The 25,443-nt window shown below is 43.0% G+C and overlaps 1 protein-coding gene across 1 annotated transcript in view; it reads left to right on the top strand.

The window, feature by feature from the left end:
* The window catches only part of LOC124009574 (serine/threonine-protein kinase PRP4 homolog), a 38,854-nt gene extending 13,417 nt beyond the window's left edge, over positions 1-25,437 (top strand). The window contains exons 5-15 of the mRNA XM_046321484.1: positions 2,413-2,494; positions 2,719-2,926; positions 4,668-4,741; positions 7,832-7,922; positions 8,246-8,393; positions 9,032-9,169; positions 18,657-18,810; positions 19,652-19,766; positions 20,010-20,161; positions 20,390-20,476; positions 21,985-25,437. Coding sequence (XP_046177440.1) covers positions 2,413-2,494; positions 2,719-2,926; positions 4,668-4,741; positions 7,832-7,922; positions 8,246-8,393; positions 9,032-9,169; positions 18,657-18,810; positions 19,652-19,766; positions 20,010-20,161; positions 20,390-20,476; positions 21,985-22,191 — 1,456 coding nt within the window. The 3' untranslated portion in view covers positions 22,192-25,437. The remainder of the gene's footprint in view (positions 1-2,412; positions 2,495-2,718; positions 2,927-4,667; positions 4,742-7,831; positions 7,923-8,245; positions 8,394-9,031; positions 9,170-18,656; positions 18,811-19,651; positions 19,767-20,009; positions 20,162-20,389; positions 20,477-21,984) is intronic.
* Positions 25,438-25,443: the final 6 nt, after the last annotated feature.

Below are 25,443 nucleotides of genomic sequence, written 5' to 3' on the forward strand. Positions count from 1 at the left end.
CTTCTGCATCAAATCAAATTATTTATATAGCCCTTCGTACATCAACTGATATCTCAAAGTGCTGTACAGAAACCCAGCCTAAAACCCCAAACAGCAAGCAATTCAGGTGTAGAAGCACGTTGGCTAGGAAAAACTCCCTAGAAAGGCCAAAACCTAGGAAGAAACCTAGAGAGGAACCAGGCTATGTGGGGTGGCCAGTCCTCTTCTGGCTGTGCCGGGTGGAGATTATAACAGAACATGGCCAAGATGTTCAAACGTTCATAAATGACCAGCATGGTCGAATAATAACAAGGCAGAACAGTTGAAACTGGAGCAGCAGCACAGTCAGGTGGACTGGGGACAGCAAGGAGTCATCATGTCAGGTAGTGCTGGGGCATGGTCCCAGGACTCCAGTTGGGCAGCAGCATGGCCAGGTGGACTGGGGACAGCAAGGAGTCATCATGTCAAAAAAAGACACTCGATCCCTCCGATGTCAACAACTACAGACCAGTATCCCTTCTTTCTTTTCTCTCCAAAACTCTGAACGTGCCGTGGTCAGCTCCCGCTCTCTCTCAGAATGACCTTCTGATCCAAATCAGTCAGGTTTCAAGACTAGTCATTCAACTGAGACTGCTCTTCTCTGTATCACGGAGGCGCTCCGCACAAAGAACTGCTCTCATCCTTCTAGACCTATCGGCTGCCTTCGATACAGTGAACCATCAGATCCTCCTCTCCACCCTCTCCGAGTTGGGCATCTCCGGCGCGGCCCACGCTTGGATAATGACAGGTCACCAGGCGTGGCGAGAACAGTTGCAAACTGGTGTCCCCAGGGCTCTGTTCTAGGCCCTCTCCTAGCTATACACCAAGTCACTTGGCTCTGTCATAACCTCACATGGTCTCTCCTATCATTGCTATGCAGACGTCACACAATTAATCTTCTCCTTTCCCCCTTCTGATGACCAGGTGGCGTCTCTGCATGTCTGGCAGACATATCAGTGTGGATGACGGATCACTACCTCAAGGAACTTCGCAAGACGGAGCTGCTCTTCCTCCCGGGGAAGGACTGCCTGTTCCATGATCTCGCCATCACGGTTGACAACTCCATTGTGTCCTCCTCCCAGAGCGCTAAGAACCTTGGCGTGATCCTGGACAACAAACTGTCGTTCTCAACATAAGGCGGGGCCCGTTCCTGTAGGTTCATGCTCTACAACATCCGCAGAGTGACCCTGCCTCACACAGGAAGGAGATCATAATCAGGCACTTGTCATCTCCCGCCATTAGATGTGTTGGCTGGGCTCCCTGCCTGTGCCATTAAATGACTCATCAGAACGCCGCATGGTTCAACCTTCCCAATAACCCCGCTCCTCCGCTCTCTCCACTGGCTTCCAGTTGAGGCAGAAGACCATGGTGCTTGCCTAAAGCTGTGAGGGGAATGGCACCTCAGTACCTCCAGGCTCTGACAGGCCCTACACCCAAATAAGGGCACTGCGTTCATCCACCTCTGGCCTGCGACGCCTCCCTACCACTGAGGAAGTCAGTTCCCGTCAGCTCAGTCAAAACTGCTGCTCTGGCTCCCCAATGGTGGAACAAACTCCCTCACGACGCCAGGACAGCGGAGTCAATCACCACCTTCCGGAGACACCTGAAACCCCACCTCTTTAAGGAATACCTAGGATAGGATAAAGTAATCCTTCTCACCCCCCTCCCCCTTAAAATATTTAGATGCACTATTGTAAAGTGGTTGTTCCACTGGATGTCATAAGGTGAATGCAGTAAGTCATAAGAGCGTCTGTCTTAAATGTAAATGTAATGTCAGGTAGTCCTGGGGCATGGTCCTAGGGCTCAGGTCCTCCGAGAGAGAGAACGAAAGAAGGAGAGAATTAGAGAACGCACACTTAGATTCACACAGGACACCGAATAGGACAGGAGAAGTACTCCAGATATAACAAACTGACCCTAGCCCCCCGACACAAACTACTGCAGCATAAATACTGGAGGCTGAGACAGGAGGGGTCAGGAGACACTGTGGCCCCATCCGAGGACAAGTCCCCTAATCTTTTGAATGGGCATAACGATTATATCATAACATTTGTGGAAACGTAGTAATTTAAGGTGTGTATATATATACAATTATTTGTGTTTGTGGATACATTTACTTCTGCCAGATGCCTTTTATAAGTTTTGCCTTGAAAACGCTTAAAAAAACCTACAAATGTTCAAAAACTGGAAAATGACAGATCACTTTAATAGGGTATTGCTTACCTCAGAATTTGTCTTAAGTGTTGACTGTATGGTTCATACACTTGATTCAACATTAATCAATTTCAGTCTCATTAAACCACACCATTTCTGTTTTAGGGCAGGCTTTTTGTAATATAAGCTTTTGTTCATGAGTGTGGGGAGGATGACCACATTGTATGTATTCCTGTCCAGGCTGGAAGATTACGATGTGGATGAGGAGGACGAGGAGGCTCTCATTGAACAGAGGAGGCTACAGCGCCTGGCCATCGTCCAGGTGGGTGATAAGACCGCAATAATATCATCCTCGATGCACTGACGTTACTTTAAACAGCCGTTTAATGTCATGATATGTCATTTACCCTGTATTATTGGTTATTGTCATCCACTGCATGCACACACAGGTGTTTGATTCTTAGTTCATCATGTGTGTACATGTTGGCGTGCCTGTGCTTGGTATTCATGCTTACATTGTGTGTCTATCTGTGTTCCCATAAACAGAAGTACAAGGGAGGGAACGAGGGTAGTAACATGTCGGCACCATCGGAGCCCGGCAGCCCCCAGAGCAGCCCACGCAGCCGCTCGCCGTCGCCAGACGACATCTTGGAGCGCGTGGCGGCCGATGTCAAAGAGTATGAGCGGGAAAACGTGGACACCTTCGAAGAAAACATCAAGGCAAAGCACAACCTCATCGAACAGGAAAAAGACGGTACACTGGTGTGTGTGTGTGTTCACCAAACCTGTGGAAAACTAAGACATGTGAAATACTTTCAGGATACTTGAGCCACCAGGAAGTGTGTATTGAAAGTATTTGACATGCATTTGACCCAGGTGCGTGTGCGTGTTTTTGTCATGCTGATAGAAGCTCATGCTGGTACATGAATCAGTAGTGGGGATAGAAACTAGAGGTCAACCGGTTAATTAGGGGCCAAAGTTTTCATAACAATCGGTAATCAGCATTTTTGGACACCGATTATGGCCAATTACATGTTATGCGAGTGCAGCAAGGAGCCAAGGTAAGGTGCTAGCTAGCATTAAACTTATCTTATAGAAAACAATCAATCTTAACATAATCACTAGTTAACTACACATGGTTGATGATATTACTAGCTTATCTAGCTTGTCCTGCGTTGCATATAATCAATGCGGTGCCTGTTAATTTATCATTGAATCACAGCCTACTTCGCCAAACGGGCGATTTAACAAGCGCATTTGCTAAAAAAGCTGTCGTTGCACCAAAGTGTACTTAACCATGAACATCAACGCCTTAATTAAAATCAATACCCAAGTGTAAATTTTTAAACCTGCATATTTAGTTAAAAGAAATTCATGTTAGCAGGCAATATTAAACTAGTGAAATTGTGTCATCTCTCTTGTGTTCGTTGCATGCAGAGTCAAGGTATATGCAACAGTTTGGGCCGCCTGTTTCGTTTCAAACTAATTTGCCAGAATTTTACATAATTATAGCATAACATTGAAAGGTTGTGCAATGTAACAGCAATATTTAGACTGATGGATGCCACCCATTAGATAAAATACAAAACGGTTCCGTATTTCACTGAAAGAATAAACATTTTGTTTTCTGAAATGATAGTTTACGGATTTGACCATATTAATGAGCTAAGGCTCATATTTCTGTGTGTTATTATATTATAATTAAGTTTATGATTTACTAGAGCAGTCTGACTGAGCGGTGGTAGGCAGCAGCAGGCTCGTAAGCATTCATTCAAACAGCACTTTACTGCGTTTGCCAGCAGCTCTTCGCAATTCTTCAAGCATTGCGCTGTTTATGACTTCAAGCCTATAAACTCCCGAGATTAGGCTGGCAATACTAAAGTACCTATTAGAACATCCAATAGTCAAAGGTATATGAAATACAAATGGTATAGAGAGAAATAGTCCTATAATAACTAAAACCTAAAACTTCTTACCTGGGAATATTGAAGACTCATGTTAAAAGGAACCACCAGCTTTCATATGTTCTCATGTTCTGAGCAAGGAACTTAAACGTTAGCTTTCTAACATGGCACATATTGCATTTTTACTTTAATCTCCAACACTTTGTTTTTGCGTTATTTAAACCAAATTGAACATGTTTCATTATTTAATTGATTTTATTGATGTATTATATTAAGTTAAAATAAGTGTTCATTGTTCATTCAATTGTCAATATTTATAAAAATCGGCCGATTAATCGGTATTGGCTTTGAAAAATCATAATAGGTCGACCTTTAATAGAAACATAATTTGTCTTATTTTGCATGGCTTCAGACTAATGATCGAGTTACAAATGAAGTTCCAAAGTCCATTATTCATTATGTCATATCCTATTTTTACACAATGAATTCTTATTTATAAATAAAATGTATGGCCTTTTGACATCAACAGTATTCACAAAATGCTTTTACAGTTTAACAGTGCTTATAACTGTACTCCCTTTCCTTTTTTAGAAGGAACCAACCAGAAAAAAACATCCGCCCCTGATATGTTCACTGAATCGGATGACATGTTCGCCGCCTACGATGTGAGTACTCCTCCTGTTGCTATGATTCCATTCCGATTCTATGATTTCATTCCGATTCTATGATTCCATTCCGATTCTATGATTCCATTCCGATTCTGTGATTCCATTCCGATTCTATGATTCCATTCCGATTCTGACCACACAGTGTACGAGTCTTCAACTTTTAATTGAAGTTGTCTATGGAATAGGATTCTGGCAGATAGTTGCACAGTGTGGTGTCCGGGTCACCTTTGTATTACTGTCAAAACAAGCTTCTGTCAGTGGTAACTGTAAAATGCCACAGCATTTTCTCTTGTGACATTTCTGTGAGAACTGCTAGTTCGATTCAGAGTCTGGGTTTCACGTAAATCATTAACTGAGGTCAGTGGGGAACTTGCACATTGATCCCAAGTCAGAATACCACCTCAACTGTGTCTGAATAGGTTTTGTATTGCAGCTTGACAGTCAGACCTGGGTTCAACAAGTATTACACTGAACAAAAATATAAACGCAAGTGTTAATCCCATGTTTCATGAGCTGAAATAAAAATCCCTGAAATGTTCCATACACGCAAAAAGTTGATTGCTCTCAATTTCTGTGCACAAATTCATTTACATAATATATAATAAAATAATATATGCCATTTAGCAGACGCTTTTATCCAAAGCGACTTACAGTCATGTGTGCATACATTCTACATCCCTGTGAGTGAGCATTTCTCGTTTGCCAAGATAATCCATCCACCTGGCAGGTGAGGCATATCAAGAATCTGATTAAACGGCATGATCATTACAGAGGTGCACCTCGTGCTCGGGACAATAAAAGGCCACTCTAAAATTTGCAGTTTTGTCACACAACATAATGTCACAGATGTCTCAAGTTTTGAGTGAACATGCAATTGGGATGCTGACTACAGGAATGTCCACCAGAGCTGTTGCCAGAGAATTGAATGTTAATTTCCCTAATATATAAGCTGCCTCCAATGCCGTTTTAGAGAATTTACGGTATGTCCAACCGCAGTACGTCCAACCGGCCTCAACCACAGACCATGTGTAACCACGCCAGCCCAGTACCTCCACATCCGGTTTCTTCACCTGCGGGATCGTCTGAGGCGGGGTGGTGCTGAGGACTATTTGTGTCTCTAATAAAGCCCTTTTGTGGGGAAAAACTCATTCTGATTGGCTGGACCTGGCTCTCCAGTGGGTGGACCTGGCTCTCCAGTGGGTGGGCCTGGCTCTCCAGTGGGTGGGCCTATTGAACTCCAGTGGGTGGGCCTATTGAACTCCAGTGGGTGGGCCTGGCTCTCCAGTGGGTGGACCTGGCTCTCCAGTGGGTGGGCCTGGCTCTCCAGTGGGTGGGCCTGGCTCTCCAGTGGGTGGACCTGGCTCTCCAGTGGGTGGACCTGGCTCTCCAGTGGGTGGACCTGGCTCTCCAGTGGGTGGGCCTGGCTCTCCAGTGGGTGGGCCTGGCTCTCCAGTGGGTGGGCCTGGCTGCCAAGTGGGTGGACCTGGCTCTCCAGTGTGTGGGCCTGGCTGCCAAGTGGGTGGGCCTGGCTCTCCAGTGGGTGGGCCTGGCTCTCCAGTGGGTGGACCTGGCTCTCCAGTGGGTGGACCTGGCTCTCCAGTGGGTGGGCCTGGCTCTCCAGTGGGTGGGCCTGGCTCTCCAGTGGGTGGGCCTGGCTGCCAAGTGGTTGGACCTGGCTCTCCAGTGGGTGGGCCTGGCTGCCAAGTGGGTGGACCTGGCTCTCCAGTGGGTGGGCCTATTGAACTCCAGTGGGTGGGCCTGGCTCTCCAGTGGGTGGACCTGGCTCTCCAGTGGGTGGACCTGGCTCTCCAGTGGGTGGACCTGGCTCTCCAGTGGGTGGGCCTGGCTCTCCAGTGGGTGGGCCTGGCTCTCCAGTGGGTGGGCCTGGCTGCCAAGTGGGTGGACCTGGCTCTCCAGTGTGTGGGCCTGGCTGCCAAGTGGGTGGGCCTGGCTCTCCAGTGGGTGGGCCTGGCTCTCCAGTGGGTGGACCTGGCTCTCCAGTGGGTGGACCTGGCTCTCCAGTGGGTGGGCCTGGCTCTCCAGTGGGTGGGCCTGGCTCTCCAGTGGGTGGGCCTGGCTGCCATGGTTGGACCTGGCTCTCCAGTGGGTGGGCCTGGCTGCCAAGTGGGTGGACCTGGCTCTCCAGTGGGTGGGCCTATTGAACTCCAGTGGGTGGGCCTGGCTCTCCAGTGGGTGGGCCTATTGAACTCCAGTGGGTGGACCTGGCTCTCCAGTGGGTGGGCCTATTGAACTCCAGTGGGTGGGCCTGGCTCTCCAGTGGGTGGGCCTATTGAACTCCAGTGGGTGGGCCTGGCTCTCCAGTGGGTGGGCCTATTGAACTCCAGTGGGTGGGCCTGGCTCTCCAGTGGGTGGGCCTATTTAACTCCAGTGGGTGGGCCTGGCTCTCCAGTGGGTGGGCCTGGCTGCCAAGTGGGTGGACCTGGCTCTCCAGTGGGTGGGCCTGGCTCTCCAGTGGGTGGGCCTATTGAACTCCAGTGGGTGGGCCTATTTAACTCCAGTGGGTGGGCCTGGCTCTCCAGTGGGTGGGCCTATTTAACTCCAGTGGGTGGGCCTGGCTCTCCAGTGGGTGGGCCTATTGAACTCCAGTGGGTGGGCCTGGCTCTCCAGTGGGTGGGCCTATTTAACTCCAGTGGGTGGGCCTGGCTCTCCAGTGGGTGGGCCTATTTAACTCCAGTGGGTGGGCCTGGCTCTCCAGCCCAGTCATGTGAAATCCGTATATTTCCATTAATTAATTCATTTCAATTGACTGATATCCTTTTATGAACTGTGACTCAATAAAAATGTTGAAATTGTTGCATGTTGCGTTTATATTTTTGTTCAGTATAGATTATTTTTATTCTATGAGTGTTGATTTTATTATTTTTATTCTATGAGTGTTTGATTAAGCCTGCTTATGGCGCCAGATGGATGTGATTTACGCTTCTGGGACTATTAATTTGGTTCCATTGCGCCAGGCAAGCTCAATCAAGCTTAATAATAACTTATTACTTGAAAGGATATATTTATTTTTTGTTGTTGTTGAAAAAACATTGTTTTTTTTTACTAAGTGATTTGTGGTCACTGCAGAGTGCAAGGCTTCGAGCAGCAGGCATTGGGAAGGACTTCAAGGAGAACCCCAACCTCCGAGACAACTGGACAGACGCAGAGGGATACTACCGTGAGTCTATGTGGCACAGAGTTCCTTCCTTCCTTTGTTTGTTAGCTTGTTAGTTCGTTCATCACTCAGAGTGAAGTGTTTTGGTTAGATCTATTCTATATGCCATTTTAGCAGACGCTTTTATCCAAAGCGACTTACAGTCATGTGTGCATACATTCTATGTATGGGTGGTCCCGGGGATCGAACCCTGCTGTTTCGGTTGTATGTTGATATGTTTGTGCACAATTGTGTATTTTTAATCTACATTATCCGTCAGAATTGTTAGAAGCGAAAGTTCCCTATCCATAACCAGCTAATATATTCTGTGTTTTGATGTTTGACAGGACTAAATATCGGGGAGATACTGGACAAGCGGTACAGCGTGTACGGCTACACGGGCCAGGGGGTGTTCAGCAACGTCATCCGCGCCCGAGACGTGGCTCGCGCCAGCCATGAGGTGGCCATCAAGATCATTCGGAACAACGAGCTCATGTGAGTGTCAGTCTACCAATAGTTAGTCCTGGGCCCTGTTCAGCAGCTAAATGGAGGGAAACAGGGGAGATATTACCTGAACTTGCCTGTTGCAAAAAAGTTTTGCTCGGTGTGCACCACTGAACACAACTCATCAAACTCATAATGTGAACTTTCCCTCATCACTATGCCTTTGTTACATGGAAGAAGCTTGTATTTAATATTTTTACAAGGGTAGCCACCTTCCTCCTGGAGGGATGGGTGTGTAGGCTTTTGTTCTAACCAGGCTCTAACACCGGATTCCACTAACCTCTACTTCCTTAGCTGAATCTGGTCTGTCAGAGCAGGGCTGGAACAAAATACTGTGTATTCATTAGTCTGATTTGCAACGAAAACCGTTTACTCCAAATGGGAAATGTTTTCCAATGAAAATTAGATTTTCTATTGGACAAATTAATGTATGACCCTCCCAGTTTGGTTCCGTTTGCTTCTTTGGTTCTTAGAGTAAATGGTAAACGGTTTCCGTTGCTAAATGTTTTGCAACAGACGAATGAATACTCCCCAGTACACCGATTAGCTCTCCAGGTGGACCTGTCCTACTGGGACGCCAGTGTGTCCATAACTTGAGACTCATCCCAGTGATCTCTCTGTCCTAACAGGCAGAAGACTGGGCTGAAGGAGCTGGAGTTCCTTAAGAAGCTCAACAATGCTGACCTGGACGACAAGTTCCACTGTCTGCGGCTCTTCCGACACTTCTACCACAAGCAGCACCTCTGTCTGGTCTTCGAGCCTCTCAGGTACACCAACAAGGCCACTGGCTCCCCTAGATTGAGTACAGTGTTTCCCCTTTCACTGTATAGGCAGTAGGGCTTACCCCATTTAGCTGACTGGTAGATTGTTTGGTCGATTGGCTGTTGGTCACCCGAGATTTCTTTAGTCGAGCAGTAGCATGGTGTACAAGGCTCTATCTGATTCGTGCCTGACTGAGTGGATTAATCCATTGTAGGGGCTGTGGGGATGGCACAGTCCACTCTAAGACATTTGCTACTCAAATTGTACATGGTTATGTAAGAACAATGGTGCAACACTAATACAAATGATATTGTTTTATAACAAATGCGCTTTTCTCCCCGTCGGATAGCGGTCGCTGTCCGCGGTTCTGAAACGCATCAGTGCGCTGTTGAATTGGCTCCTTTTCCTAGACCATGTTGCTATGTGCATAATAGCAAAGTTAACCAGCATAATGGTGTTGAGAACAATGCGGTAGAGGGAGAAGCGGAGTTAGGAGACGAGAAAACAGCCCCTGCCTTAATTGTCAAAGAAAAGTGAAGGAATCCCCAACTTAATTGGGTCTGTAATCAATAGCTTAATTGTTAAATGTGCCTGGCTTTATAAATCATCCATATATATACTGTATCTACAGAAATAAGATAGATCCTGCTTCTGTTGCCTGTTGGAGTGTTTAATTGCCTACTGATTCCGTTAGCCCCAAGCCTCACGCAACCACAACATGTCGGATAAACAATTTCACAAAGTCGTCTGTTTTTAATCTTTGCAACGCTGTAATAAAGGCTTTACACTTTTTTTTGTTAGAATAGCCTCTCGGGTATTTATAATTTATTCACACGGTTCCATATTGTCCTGAAAAATAATATAATAGCCTTTGTTTTTCTTGATCCTTATTGTTATTATTACTATTATTGTAATGTCATTAGCATTAGTAGGCATAGTATAGCGGCCTTGTATAACAACCATCGAGCTGTAGGCCTAAGGGCGTCAGCACGCTTCAGTTCGGCTGGCGGCTAGTCGAAGTCAGCTTGGCAGACTGAACACGTGTGCTCGCAAAAAAAGAAACTGTTTTTACATTTTGAGACAGATTATGACAGATTAAGAAATTTGTCATAAATTGATGTTTTTGCCGAGGAGATCTTAGATGCACAATTTTACATATAACTAAGATGTTTGGTGCAGTATTTCTAAATGAAAAAATATGCATGAAAATTAATCTCCTCTTGTTGAATGACAACAGACTTTACTGAAGAATCCCTACTGTTGACCAATCACAGACAAAGGGGCGTAGACTTCGGCTATCGACTTCGGCTACCGACATCGGCTTGCCTGAGAATTTTTTTTGTGTGTCTGAATAACCGAAAAAAACCTTACCAAAGTCCAAAACGAACAAAACACCACAAAAAGAAAGGATGACCAAGGCACTCTTCATATAATTAATTAAAATGCCTTTATTTGTATGGCATGTTAAATAGAAACAAAGTTTTAAAAATCTGACGCGTTTCGGCTGCATGGCCTTCGTCAGGGAGTACAAAGAAATAATACAATGTCCTTTTTTTAACAGCTTTTCCAATTAGCCCTAATTTGAAGAGGGAGTGGTTACAAAATTGATTGGACACGCCTAGTAAACAATACTATACACATTAAAAAGTGAAATACTGTAGCTATGTTATCAAAAAATTAAACTCCAAGCTAGAAGTATCAGAACACCTAGAAAGGTAGTTCTATCCTTAAATATGACTGGGAGAAGCGTCAAGAATAAGAAAGCTATATATTCCATAGTACACTAGAACACAGCAAAACATGAACAACACCAGTCTAAACAGAGCTGAGGGCAATTGAGCAAAATGTCCACTAGATGACAGCAAATGGACCCATCACGGCCCTACAGGAAGGGTGAGAAATCCATATCTTCATTTAAACCAGGGTACTTAGTGGCCTGTAGTTTGTAAATCCATATCTTCATTTAAACCAGGGTACTTAGTGGCCTGTAGTTTGTAAATCCATATCTTCATTTAAACCAGGGTACTTAGTGGCCTGTAGTTTGTAAATCCATATCTTCATTTAAACCAGGGTACTTAGTGGCCTGTAGTTTGTAAATCCATATCTTCATTTAAACCAGGGTATTTAGTGGCCTGTAGTTTGTAAATTCATATCTTCATTTAAACCAGGGTATTTAGTGGCCTGTAGTTTGTAAATTCATATCTTCATTTAAACCAGGGTACTTAGTGGCCTGTAGTTTGTAAATCCATATCTTCATTTAAACCAGGGTACTTAGTGGCCTGTAGTTTGTACATCCATATCTTCATTTAAACCAGGGTACTTAGTGGCCTGTAGTTTGTAAATCCATATCTACATTTAAACCAGGGTATTTAGTGGCCTGTAGTTTGTAAATCCATATCTTCATTTAAACCAGGGTACTTAGTGGCCTGTAGTTTGTAAATCCATATCTTCATTTAAACCAGGGTATTTAGTGGCCTGTAGTTTGTAAAGTCATATCTTCATTTAAACCAGGGTATTTAGTGGCCTGTAGTTTGTAAATTCATATCTTCATTTAAACCAGGGTACTTAGTGGCCTGTAGTTTGTAAATCCATATCTTCATTTAAACCAGGGTACTTAGTGGCCTGTAGTTTGTACATCCATATCTTCATTTAAACCAGGGTACTTAGTGGCCTGTAGTTTGTAAATCCATATCTACATTTAAACCAGGGTATTTAGTGGCCTGTAGTTTGTAAATCCATATCTTCATTTAAACCAGGGTACTTAGTGGCCTGTAGTTTGTAAATCCATATCTTCATTTAAACCAGGGTATTTAGTGGCCTGTAGTTTGTAAATCCATATCTTCATTTAAACCAGGGTATTTAGTGGCCTGTAGTTTGTAAATCCATATCTTCATTTAAACCAGGGTACTTAGTGGCCTGTAGTTTGTAAATCCATATCTTTATTTAAACCAGGGTACTTAGCGGCCTGTAGTTTGTAAATCCATATCTTCATTTAAACCAGGGTACTTAGTGGGCTGTAGTTTGTAAATCCATATCTTCATTTAAACCAGGGTACTTAGTGGCCTGTAGTTTGTAAATCCATATCTTCATTTAAACCAGGGTACTTAGTGGCCTGTCGTTTGTAAATCCATATCTTCATTTAAACCAGGGTATTTAGTGGCCTGTAGTTTGTAAATCCATATCTTCATTTAAACCAGGGTATTTAGTGGCCTGTAGTTTGTAAATCCATATCTTCATATAAACCAGGGTATTTAGTGGCCTGTAGTTTGTAAATCCATATCTTCATTTAAACCAGGGTATTTAGTGGCCTGTAGTTTGTAAATCCATATCTTCATTTAAACCAGGGTACTTAGTGGCCTGTAGTTTGTAAATCCATATTTTCATTTAAACCAGGCTATTTAGTGGCCTGTAGTTTGTAAATCCATATCTTCATTTAAACCAGGGTACTTAGTGGCCTGTAGTTTGTAAATCCATATCTTAATTTAAACCAGGGTACTTAGTGACCTGTAGTTTGTAAATCCATATCTTCATTTAAACCAGGGTATTTAGTGGCCTGTAGTTTGTAAATCCATATCTTCATTTAAACCAGGGTATTTAGTGGCCTGTAGTTTGTAAATCCATATCTTCATTTAAACCAGGGTACTTAGTGGCCTGTAGTTTGTAAATCCATATCTTCATTTAAACCAGGGTACTTAGTGGCCTGTAGTTTGTAAATCCATATCTTCATTTAAACCAGGGTATTTAGTGGCCTGTAGTTTGTAAATCCAAAAACTTTCACCTTGGTTTAACTGTTTAAGACGGTCCCCTTTTCTAATTGAGGTCGGAACATGATCAATACCCACAGCTTGTACGGAGGCAGGGTTGCCATGGTGTAAGAACTTGTAGTGCCTTGCCATGGTGTAGTCTTCATTGCCTACCCGTATGGCGTACTTGTGTTCCGCTAAGTGGTCTTGAAGGCGTCTCTTTGTCCGTCCAATGTAGAACACCTTGCACTGTGGACATTCCAATCTATAGATGACATGAGGGGTTTTGCAGTTAATGAAATGCTCGACGTAATACTTCATTTTAGAAGCTGTGTCAACAAAATACTTTTTCTGTTCAATATTTCTGCAATGGTTGCATTGGTTACATTTAAAAGAGCCTTTGGGTTTGTGGTCAAGCCAAGTTTTTTCAGAGTCACCCAGAAGATACCTGTGGACTAATTTGTCATTTAGGATAGGAACGGTGGGTTATCTGCCTCGTTCAGGGGCAAAACGACAGATTTTCACCTTGTCAGCTCGGGGGACCCAATCTTGTGACCTTACAGTTAACTCCAATGCAATAACGACCTGCCTCTCTCTCGTTGCACTGCCTTTTACGCGAATGCAGTAAGCCAAGGTAAGTTGCTAGCTAGCATTAAACTTATCTTATAAAAACAATGAATCATAATCACTAGATAACTACACATGGTTGATATTACTAGATATTATCTAGCGTGTCCTGCAATATGCAACATATAATCTGACTGAGCATACAAGCTTACAAGTATCTAAGTATCTGACTGAGCGGTGGTAGGCAGAAGCAGGCGCGTAAACATTCATTCCAACAGCACTTTTGTGCGTTTTGCCAGCAGCTCTCCGTTGTGCGTCAATTATTGCGCTGTTACTGACTTCAAGCCTATCAACTCCCGAGATGAGGCTGGTGTAACCGAAGTGAAATGGCTAGCTAGTTAGCGCGTGCTAATAGCGTTTCAAATGTCACTCGCTCTGAGCCTGTGGTTGTTTCCCTTGCTCTGAATGGGTAATGCTGCTTCGAGGGTGGCTGTTGTCGTTGTGTTCCTGGTTCGAGCCCAGGGAGGAGCGAGGAGAGGGACGGAAGCTATACTGTTACACTGGCAATACTAAAGTGCCTATAAGAACATCCAATAGTCAAAGGTTAATGAAATACAAATGGTATAGAGGGAAATAGTCCTATAATTCCTATAATAACTACAACCTAAAACTTCTTTCCTGGGAATACTGAAGACTCATGTTAATAGGAACCACCAGCTTTCATATGTTCTCATGTTCCGAGCAAGGAAATTAAACGTTAGCTTTTTTACATGACACATATTGCACTTTTACTTTCTTCTCCAACACTTTGTTTTTGCATTATTTAAACCAAATTGAACATGTTTCATTCTTTTTTTGAGGCTAAATTGAATTTATTGATGTATTATATTAAGTTAAAATAAGTGTTCATTCAGTATTGTTGTAATTGTCATTATTACAAATAAAAAATATTTAAAAATCAGCCGATTAATCGGTATCGGCTTTTTTGGTTCTCCAATAATCGGTATCGCCGTTGAAAAATCATAATCGGCCGACCCCTACTCCACACTACTGTTGCGACACCTTTGTCTGCTTTTTTAACCACAATCTGTTAATTTTTGGACAATGATTGAACTGCATCCCTCTCTGTCTTCGAAATATTATCTTGTGTTTGGTTGGAGTAAATTTGACCCTTAAACAGATTCTCCTCATGAAAATTCACCTTCTTGGCAAATGTATTTAGTGTGGCATTCTGGACGATGGGACAAAAGGCGGACTTGGGCTTACAAGGTGTTTTGAGGGCAAAGAAACTGCCTGACCTGAGACACTGGTGTCTGTAGCCAGAGAGATGTTTTGCTTGTACCAGGCCTTCAGATGTAGATTCCTGTAGAAACGAAATAGGTCAATCTTTGTATTAAATTCATTAGTTGAGTATGTGGTGGGCAAAGGACAGTCCTTTAGACAAGACCCTTACACAATCATCAGAAAGGGGTTCTCCAGAAATGTTGATCACAGCCTTGTTCTGGTCCGTGTGGTTGGATAGTCTTATATTTCTTCCTTTCTTCCTCCCCCTCCGTGTCGGCCTCTTCCGCGTCCTCTCCTTGTCTTGTTGAGGATCCTGCGTGACTCCTCTTCCCGATCTAAAAAATATTGGGAGGAGCTGGCCTCTGAGTGTCTGGGGTGATCCTCATTGTCACTGCTCGTAAAGTTAAAAAAATAAAGATCTACTCTTCCTCCTCTGCAGGTGTGATTCTGAATTATTGCTCATTGGTTTTCTCCAGGCAAAGACCTTGCCATCTCTATAGTCTACTTCACAACTTGTTGTCATTTATATGTGCACAAACTCTTCCAAACTCTTTTGGCTTGGAAGTATGCGGACATCTTAAGAGCGCATCCTATTTAGTCTTAATATTGTAGCTTACTTAGGCCTATATTTCAATAATTATACAGGCAACTGTATTCATTCATTCATGTCATCACACAGCAGACGAGTCATTCATGATTTGAAATGCAATCAAGCATTTAGTTTTAAAATAAAATAACGCAAACCTTGAATAATTTGCGTAGAAAATAAATAAACAGTTCCATTTCGGGAAATTGCATTCACAAAATAATTTTTGCTGTAATAAAGGCTATACAACAGACTCTGTTACGCTAATAATTTCTTTACTGTTTACATTGTTCCAAATGGTCAGAGAAATTAAATTGTAATCTAACAACATCTGTTTTGCACACATAATATGCATGCAGCATTTGCTCCTTACTTTTTTATTGATTTTCCGCAACTTGTCAAATTTATTCCACATATCTGACTTCCCCATTATCTCCTGAGCAACCAGTAAACATTCCCTGTGTCTAGTTTGTCACGCCCTCTGCATCCATTTTGCATGCATACATGTCACGTAAAGAAAGCAAGGGTTGAGGGAATAGGGAATGTTTTCCCTAAACAAATTAAGGATTTCGGTAACAGAACTTTTCAGTCAGAAATGGCTGTAATTATGTTTCAACTTCAGCAACACAGACAGTGCGATAAACACTGTTGATGTTCTGTGGTGTTCACTGCGTTGAGAGACAATGGGTGCTAGTCACTCGCTGTACATTTGTTTTAACACACTTCAGCAATTCTATGCCCAGCACAATCAAATCAATTGTGGTTGGACTCCCTCAAGTCATTTGTGTTACTTAATTATTTCATCAAACACTTCACAAACTTAGTGATTTAAAATACATAGGATGTGTCTATACAGTGTATTCGGAAAGTATTCAGACCCCTTCGCTTTTTCCACATGTTGTTACGCTACAGCCTTATTCTAAAATTGATTTTTTTTTATCATCAAGGCCTACACCAGGCCTGGGCAACTCCAGTCCTCAGGGACCTGAGTGGTGCCCCAGCTAACACACCTGATTCCAATAATCTACTAATCATGATCTTCAGTTAAAAATGCAATTAGTTTAAATCAGGTGTGTTTGCTAGGGATGGGGGAAAAGTGTGACACCAGTCAGGTCCCGAGGACTGGAATTGCCCAGACCTGATCTACACATTACTCCATAATGACAAAGGGAAAGTTTCATAAATACCTTATTTACATAATTATTCAGGCCATTTGCTATGAGACTTGAGATTGAGCTCAGGTGCATCCTGTCTCCATTGATCATCCTTGAAATGTTTCTACAAGTTGATTGGAGTCCCCCTGTGGTCAATTCAATTCATTGGATATGATTTGGAAAGGCACACACCTGTCTATAGAAGGTTCCACAGTTGACAGTGCATATCAGAGCAAAAACCAAGCCATGAGGTCAAAGGAATTTTCCGTAGCCTTTGCACCCTGCCCTAAAAATAATATTGGGGAAAGTGAACATAGAGTCTGTAAAGAGATGGTCTTGTTGATGCAAAGATACTGTTTGACATCTGAGAAAGTCTGCTGCTTCATCCTTGGGAGCAATTTCCAAATGGCTGAAGGTACCACGTTCATCTGCACAACCAATAGTATGCAAGTACAAACACCAAGGGACCACGCAGCCGTCATACCGCTCAGGAAGGAGATGCGTTCTGTCTCCTAGAGATGAACTGCGAAAAGTGCAAATCAATCCCAGAACAACAGCAAAGGACCCTGTGAAGATGCTGGAGGAAACCGGTACAAAAGTATCTATATTCACAGTAAAACGAGTCCTATATCAACATAACCTGAAAGGCTGCTCAGCAAGGAAGGAGCAACTGCTCCAAAACCAGCATAAAAAAGCCAGACTATGGTTTGCAACTGCATATGGGGACAAAGATCGTACTTTTTGGAGAAATGTCCTCTGGTCTGATGAAACAAAAATAGAACTGTTTGGCCATAATGACCATCGTTACGTTTGGAGGAAAAAGGAGGAGGCTTGCAAGCTGAAAAACACCATCCCAACCGAAAGCACAGGGGTGGCAGCATCATGTTGTGGGGTGCTTTGCTGCAGGAGGGACTGGTGCAATTCACAAAATAGATGGCATCATGAAGGAGGAAAATTGTGGATATATTGAAGCAACATTTCAAGACATCAGTCAGGAAGTTAAAGCTTGATCGCAAATGGGTCTTCTAAATGGACAATGACCCCAGGCATACTTCCAAAGTTGTGGTAAAATGGCTTAAGGACAACAAAGTCAAGGTATTTGAGTGGCCGTCACAAAGCCCTGACCTCAATCCTATAGAAAATGTGTGGGCAGAACTGAAAAGGTGTGTGTAAGCAAGGAGGCCTACAAACCTGACTCAGTTACACCAGCTCTGTCAGGAGGAATGGGCCAAAATTCACCCAACTTATTGTGGGAAGCTTGTGGAAGGCTACCCGTAACGTTTGACCCAAGTTAAACAATTTAAAGGCAATGCTACCAAATACTAATTTAGTGTATGTAAACTTCTGACCCACTGGAAATGTGCTGAAAGAAATTAAAGCTGAAATAAATAATTCTCTACTATTATTCACATTTCACATTCCTAAAATAAAGTGGAGATCCCAACTGACCTAGACAGGGAATTTTTACTTGGATTAAATGTCAGGAATTGTGAAAAAACTGAGTTTAAATGTATTTGGCTGGTGTATGTAAACTTCCAACTTCAACTGTACACACACACACACACACACACACACACACACACACACACACACACACACACACACACACACACACACACACACACACACACACACACACACACACACACACACACACACACACACACACACACACACACACACACACACACACACACACACACTACCGTTCAAAAGTTTGGGGTCACCTAGAAAAGTCCTTGTTTTTGAAAGAAAAACACCTTTTCGGTCATTAAAATAACATACAATCGATCATAAGTACAGTGTAGACATTGTTAATGTTGTAAATGACTATTGTAGCTGGATTTTTAATGGAATATCTACATAGGCTTAGAATGACTTAGAATATGTGGACAACTACAAATACCTAGGTGTCTGGTTAGACTGTAAACTCTCCTTCCAGACTCACATTAAGCAGAGGGCACTGGACAGTTACTTTACAAAAACAGAAAATTAAGTGGGGTGACAGGCAAGTGGTAAAAATAGTGGGAAGGTGGTCACAGGGATTGAACCCTGGTCTCCAGTGGGGTATGTGATATGCCAGGGAGTGTTACCACTACGCCATAGCTTTGCACAATGCACCTCTAGATTGTAAGTGTCATCTCTCTCTACTCCTCAGTATGAACCTTCGCGAGGTACTGAAGAAGTATGGCAAAGACGTGGGCCTCCACATCAAGGCGGTGCGCTCTTACAGCCAGCAGCTCTTTCTGGCCCTGAAGCTGCTGAAACGCTGCCACATCCTGCACGCCGATATCAAACCTGACAACATCCTGGTGCGTCTCCTCTCACCAACCAAAGCACCCAAAGAGAGTCAATACATGTTTAAAGCAGGCTTTGGTTTAGAAAATTGTATTTAAGTGTCAGATTTGTTTGTTTTTAAACACATTGTGATCAAATGTAGTTTTGAGACTATAACAATCATTATCAAACATGGTAAAGGCGTCATCTATAATTCATTACATCATCTATACACGTGTGCATAAACAAAAAAAACTGAGTACAGAAGATAAAAGGACATTTTGCGCATCTGCTATATTGTTGTATGATTCTGAATGATCCATTATGCTGTCTTGTTGGCGCTGATAACTGAGGCACTCTGGCACTCTGCCCTGACCTGTTTTGCCCGGTCATGTGACCAGCCGTGGCCCAGTGCACCTCAGTTTAGTCTAATTGTGTGAACAATGTGATCTTTTGAGGGGGGGGTTTAACACTGTTAACTAGAGATGACCATTGTACAATGTCAATGCTCTGACTATAAATTAGATACAGTACATTTAAAATTGTATCACTTAGAGTTTAGTTTACAGCAGGGTTGTCTCACTTGCTAACTAGCCAGTAAATAACTAGATGCTTGCTGACTAGTATTTACTGACCTGTGACTGTGGCACACAGCACTCCTTTTCCACAGGGACGTAATAGTGAAATAGGGTTATTCACTTCTGCAGTTCTTTTGATAGCATGTGGTCTGTCATTGTGCTTGAACTCTACAATAAATGCATTTGGTGGAAGGGGAATACTGGGAGATTTGCCATCACCATTGACCTTTTGAAACATGCTGGCTGGAGTTTCACATGGGTCGAGTGGCATATTTTTTGATTAGTTTGTTTTCAACAGGTCAACGAGTCGAAAACCATCCTCAAGCTCTGTGACTTTGGTTCAGCGTCGCACGTGGCAGAGAATGACTTCACGCCCTACTTGGTCAGCCGGTTCTACAGGGCGCCGGAGATTAGTGAGTCTTCGCTTTTCTTATTCACTTTTGTGTTCTTCTCCTCTGTTCATTTTTATTTTCTTCTCTTTGGATTGGTTTAGAATTAATCCTCTCAACTTTTTATCACCAACCCTTGACCTGAAGTACTACTATACTTAGTGTGCAGGCTTTTGCATCCCAGCCCTTATGAGCACATCACTGATCAAACATACTCATTTGCCATGGTTTGTCATAGTCCCCTAAAGCCTACATCTTTCCTTGCAGTCATCGGGAAGCCTTACGACTATGGGATCGACATGTGGTCCGTTGGCTGCACTCTGTATGAGCTGTACACGGGCAAGATACTTTTCCCAGGGAAAACCAACAACCACATGATTAAGCTCGCCATGGACATCAAGGGCAAGATGCCCAACAAGGTGAGACCAACTGTACTGTAGGGTCCATCCAGAAACACACCCTTCCCCCTACTACTGGAAATGTACAGAAAGAAAAACTATTTATTCAGAAGTGAAATAAGAATTCTGAAATATCAATGAAGTTTCCTATCAATGAGGAAACTTGAAACTTGAGTTTTTGGTTTCTTCCTGGACAGATCAATTTGAAATGGAATTGACCCCAACTGATATCTTTCTACCCCTTCACAGATGATCAGGAAAGGCGTGTTCAAGGACCAGCACTTTGACCAGAACCTCAACTTCCTGTACACAGAAGTAGACAAAGTCACTGAAAGGGTAGGTTGTTGTCTCAGAGTGGGAATGTTGGCATGAAAACCCCTCTGGTATCAGTCAACTGATTTTAGACTGAACAAAAATATAAATGCAACATAATAAATATAATATATGCCATTTAGCAGATGCTTTTATCCAAAGCGACTTAAAGTCATGTGTGCATACATTCTACGTATGGGTGGTCCCGGGGATCGAACCCACTACCCTGGCGTTACAAGCGCCATGCTCTACCAACTGAGCTACAGAAGGACCACTGAGCTACAGAAGGACCAATGAAATGATTTCAAAGAATTTACTGAGTTACAGTTTATATAAGGATATCAGTGAATTGAAATAAATTGATTAGGCCCTAATGACTGGGAATGGGCGCAGCCCTGGGTCTGTGGTCTGCGGTTGTGAAGCCAGTTGGACATACTGGCAAATGATCTAAAACAACGTTGGAAGCGGCTTATGGTGGAGAAATGAACATTCCGTTTTCTGACAACAGCTCTGGCGGGCATTCTTGCAGTCAGCTTGCTCCCTCAACTTGAGACATCTATGACATTGTGTTGTGTGACAAAACGGTACATTTTAGTGGCCTTTTGTCTGTCCCTAGCATAAGGTGCACCTGTGTAATGATCATACTGTTTAATCAGCTTCTTGATATGCCACAACTGTCAGGTGAATGGATTACCTTGGCAAATGCTCACTAACAGGGATATTTTTAAAAAATGGTGCACAAAATTTGCGTGTATGGAACATTTCTGGGATCTTTTATTTCATCTCATGAAACATGGGACCAGCACTGTACATGATGCATTTATATTTTGGTTCAGTATATTTCCATTTTGTGCAAAGTTAGCTAAGCCCATTGTTCATTCTCCTTTTCCTGCTATTCCAATCACCCCCTCTACATCTCTATGCCAATTTTATTTTTCCTTTCTTTTCTCTCTTTTTATGAAATGGTTTGTTTTCCTCCTTGGTACTTTCTCGACACTGATCCCTTTCCCCACCCAACCCACACACTCATATCTGTTCTTTCTCGACACTGATCCCTTTCCCCACCCAACCCACACACTCATATCTGTTCTTTCTCGACACTGATCCCTTTCCCCACCCAACCCACACACTCATATCTGTTCTTTCTCGACACTGCTCCCTTTCCCCACCCAACCCACACACTCATATCTGTTCTTTCTCGACACTGATCCCTTTCCCCACCCAACCCACACACTCATATCTGTTCTTTCTCAACACTGATCCCTTTCCCCACCCAACCCACACACTCATATCTGTTCTTTCTCGACACTGATCCCTTTCCCCACCCAACCCACACACTCATATCTGTTCTTTCTCGACACTGCTCCCTTTCCCCACCCAACCCACACACTCATATCTGTTCTGCTTTTCATCCTGACTCCTTCTCTTCTATCTTTCTCTCTCTATCGCATGCCCTCCCTTTCTTTCATGACTCCCCTCTTTCCATCCCCACTGTACCACCCCTGTCCTTCTTCTGTCCCACCTATCCACAGGAGAAGGTGACAGTGATGAGCACCATCAACCCCACCAAGGAGCTGCTGGCTGACATGGTGGGCTGCCAGCGTCTCCCTGAAGACCAGCGCAAGAAGGTTGCCCAGCTCAAGGACCTGCTGGACCTGACCCTTATGCTGGACCCGGCCAAGAGGATCAGCATCAACCAGGCCCTGCAGCACCCCTACATCCAGGAGAAGATCTTCTGAGCATCTCTTACTGTGCCACTCACAGTCATGCATTGATTGATTGACACATCCAGAAGCTAGTACTGAGTCCCTAGTTTGACTATGGTTGGACCCCACCCCAGCCCAAGAAATGGCTTTATTTGAGCTGGCAGACTCTGCTGATGGAGAGGAAGTAGTATGATCTTTCTTCCCCTGTTTGAACACACATGCTCTCCTGTTGTACATTGATCTAAGGACTTGTATTATATAACCATAGTAGGGGTGTGAACGTTTATATGTTTAATCGAAATTGAATCCTTAACATTAAGGGAAAAATGAAACTGCGTTTTCCCAGTGCAGTTATCACAAAACTACCACTAACAGGTCCTGATCATCATAAAGGGAATAGGCCTACCTAACACAACAATCCTGTAACGTTAGTAAGAGGGGTCATCGTCGTTAACAGTTTGAAAAAGAAGTGCTTATTACAGTCGGTATGCATCTGTTTTCAATGGACTATTTGAGTTGTGAAGTCATTTGTTAAATGAAGAACTGCAAACGCCATTTGAGCCTCGACTCACGCTACTGAAACAAGTGCATCTTTCTCATAAATTTTACAGTTTTACTCCCCATTTCAACAGGGTGTTATTCCTTTCATAATGGTAGTTGAGACATATAGTTAACAGCATTAGAAAGCTAAAATGATTCCCTTTTTAACCAACCTGTATTTAATGGGATTTCCTTTGCCCTGTGTTTTATTTGTGAGCTTAGACTTGGTGGCAGGCTTTTGTTAATCATGAAATAAAGTAGGCCCCTAGACTATTGAATACACAATTTGCCTTCATCAAAATGTTTTTGTTTCATATTTTATTATGGAACCTGCCTAGGTTTAGGTGGGGTTGTAACCTATTCTAAATGGAACACTGCAGCAGTTCACAAAAAAAGCCTAAAATAGCACTGCAGTTATTCCAAATCTGCAGCGCGTAGCTGGAACACATTTCCCTACGTTAATCAACCAGTCCATTTTGAATTTGTGATAACGCTGTCGTGATTCGGCAAGGAACGTAGTTTGTCTACAGTTTTGTTTGTGTATCCCATCAGTTCGATACATTTTTATAGACATTAATACTATGAAATTGTGAAAATGATGATAATGCCCTTTTAGTGTAAGAGCTGAAATTTCAACCTGTTTTGGTGAGATGAAGTTTTGGCCTGTCTGGTGACATCACTGGGCGGGAAATTAGTTAAGACCAATAAGAAAGAGTTCCAAACCTCTCTACCAATAACGGTTCATTTTCAGTTTTCCCTTCCCCACTAAGACCACTCCCAGACAGTCCTAGTAAAATTCTTGCTTGTGAAATTGCTGTTAGCTAAGAAGCTATTTTTGTTTATTTTTGACCATTTTAATTGAAAACATTCACGGTAAGGCCTAATGGGAGCTTGGGTGCGCAGCGTGCATGTGTGTAGAGGGAGCAGTCAGATCGTAATTTCACCTGTGGAAGCCTATTCCAGATGCCACCTACTGTAAACCCACGGTAGAACTTCATTTCCCCCTAGCAGTCATACCATGCAATATGATTTGACATGGATTGTTCTTGTCGTTTTAATGGGGGGAAAACTTCTTTTTTTTTGAATGGCAGTTTGAACATTAAGAAACATTTTCCATTTGTCACATCCGTAAACCATAGTAGGGCTCCAAGCAGAATGCCTGCTTTACAACATATTTTCCATCTCCGCCTACCTGCAAGTCAGATAAACAGCTTATAATGACGCGTAACTATCTCATGGACAGTAAGGCACTCATAAAGAGTTTGAGATTCATCCACTTGGATTTTCAGTTTTTGATTGGCCCCTTACAGGTGACTGAAGGTGGATGATACTGTAGCTGTAAAAACATAATTCCGATTGTTGGGGTTTACTGTCATTCATGAGTTGCCAAGGCTGTGACGAGCAGGGAGGGGGTCCAGATAATGATCACAGTTATTTAACTTGGGATTTGTTTGATTGGTCGCAGCCCAATTGGTCGCAACCCAATTGGTCGTAACCCAATTGGTCGCAACCCAATTGTTCGTAACCCAATGCCCTAAACCTTTTGAATGGGATGTTTGTACAGTCTGTAGACGGTGAAGTCTTGCAGACTTGGAAGCTCCTTTGACTTACTATTATTCTGTGCGGTTTATTACCTGTCAAGCCCTGTGTTGTGTTGTGGTGCAGGGCCAGTGTAAATGCTATGTATATCTACGTCTCCCCCAGGTATTGAAAACCCAGAGTGCTCCCCCACCCACCCTGGTGTTTGTGCAGGCCCTGGTCCGCATGCCCGTTCTGCCGCTGCCTGTAGGTCTGTCAGTGCTGAAAACCCAAACGGTTGGGGGTCCTTGGGTCCTACTTGAGCCCACCTGCCACCTCATGTTTAAAGCAGATTGTATACCACTTTCAGTACATTGAAGGTAAGCTATCCCCCCTCTTCCAAAAAACAAAAGCCATCAACTTCACCTGGTTATTACCTCGTATGTTTATTTATTTTTAAAATATATTTTAATATTGTGCACATTGTTTTAGCCAGATGCCCCCATAGACATGGTTTACATGTTGTTTAAAAATATGTCAAAGACAAACTGGATAAAAGTCAACTTAATCAAGTCACGCACCCAAATTGTGGAGAGGAAGTTGGGGTATGGGGGGGCTGCATCCAACAAGCTATGATGGACAAGAGCACCTTCAGTGTACTTATCTTATTAATGGAACAGCTCAGAATTTCTTGCTCTCCTGTAACGAATACCTTTTTGTTTTTCATGTGTTCCCTTGATACAATGTTAGAAACTGCATGTGAGGATAGCAGTCTTGCTATGTATTCAAACTCATGTGTTGCAATTATTTTAGGCATGTTTCTCTAAAAAAAGAAGGATATTTAAGTGTTTTGTTTCCTTCTATTTCATGTTTTGTATGACCATGTTGTCTTTTGATACAGGGATATTTCTTCTCTGAGCTTTGAGTCTGCTTGTTTTTTTATTTTTATTTTACCTTTATTTAACCAGGCAAGTCAGTTAAGAACACATTCTTATTTTCAATGGCGGCCTGGGAACAGCGGGTTAACTGCCTGTTCAGGGGCAGAACAACAGATTTGTACCTTGTCAGCTCGGGGGTTTGAACTCGCAACCTTCCGGTTACTAGTCCAACGCTCTAACCACTAGGCTACGCTGCCTCTACTTTATTTTGTGTTATATATTTTAATGTTCTAATAGGAGCAAAACAGAAATAAAAGAGTCCACGCGTGTTGCTGATGGAGAATTTATG

This window comes from Oncorhynchus gorbuscha, linkage group LG22 (assembly GCF_021184085.1).
Source record: "Oncorhynchus gorbuscha isolate QuinsamMale2020 ecotype Even-year linkage group LG22, OgorEven_v1.0, whole genome shotgun sequence".
Classification (NCBI taxonomy): domain Eukaryota; kingdom Metazoa; phylum Chordata; class Actinopteri; order Salmoniformes; family Salmonidae; genus Oncorhynchus; species Oncorhynchus gorbuscha.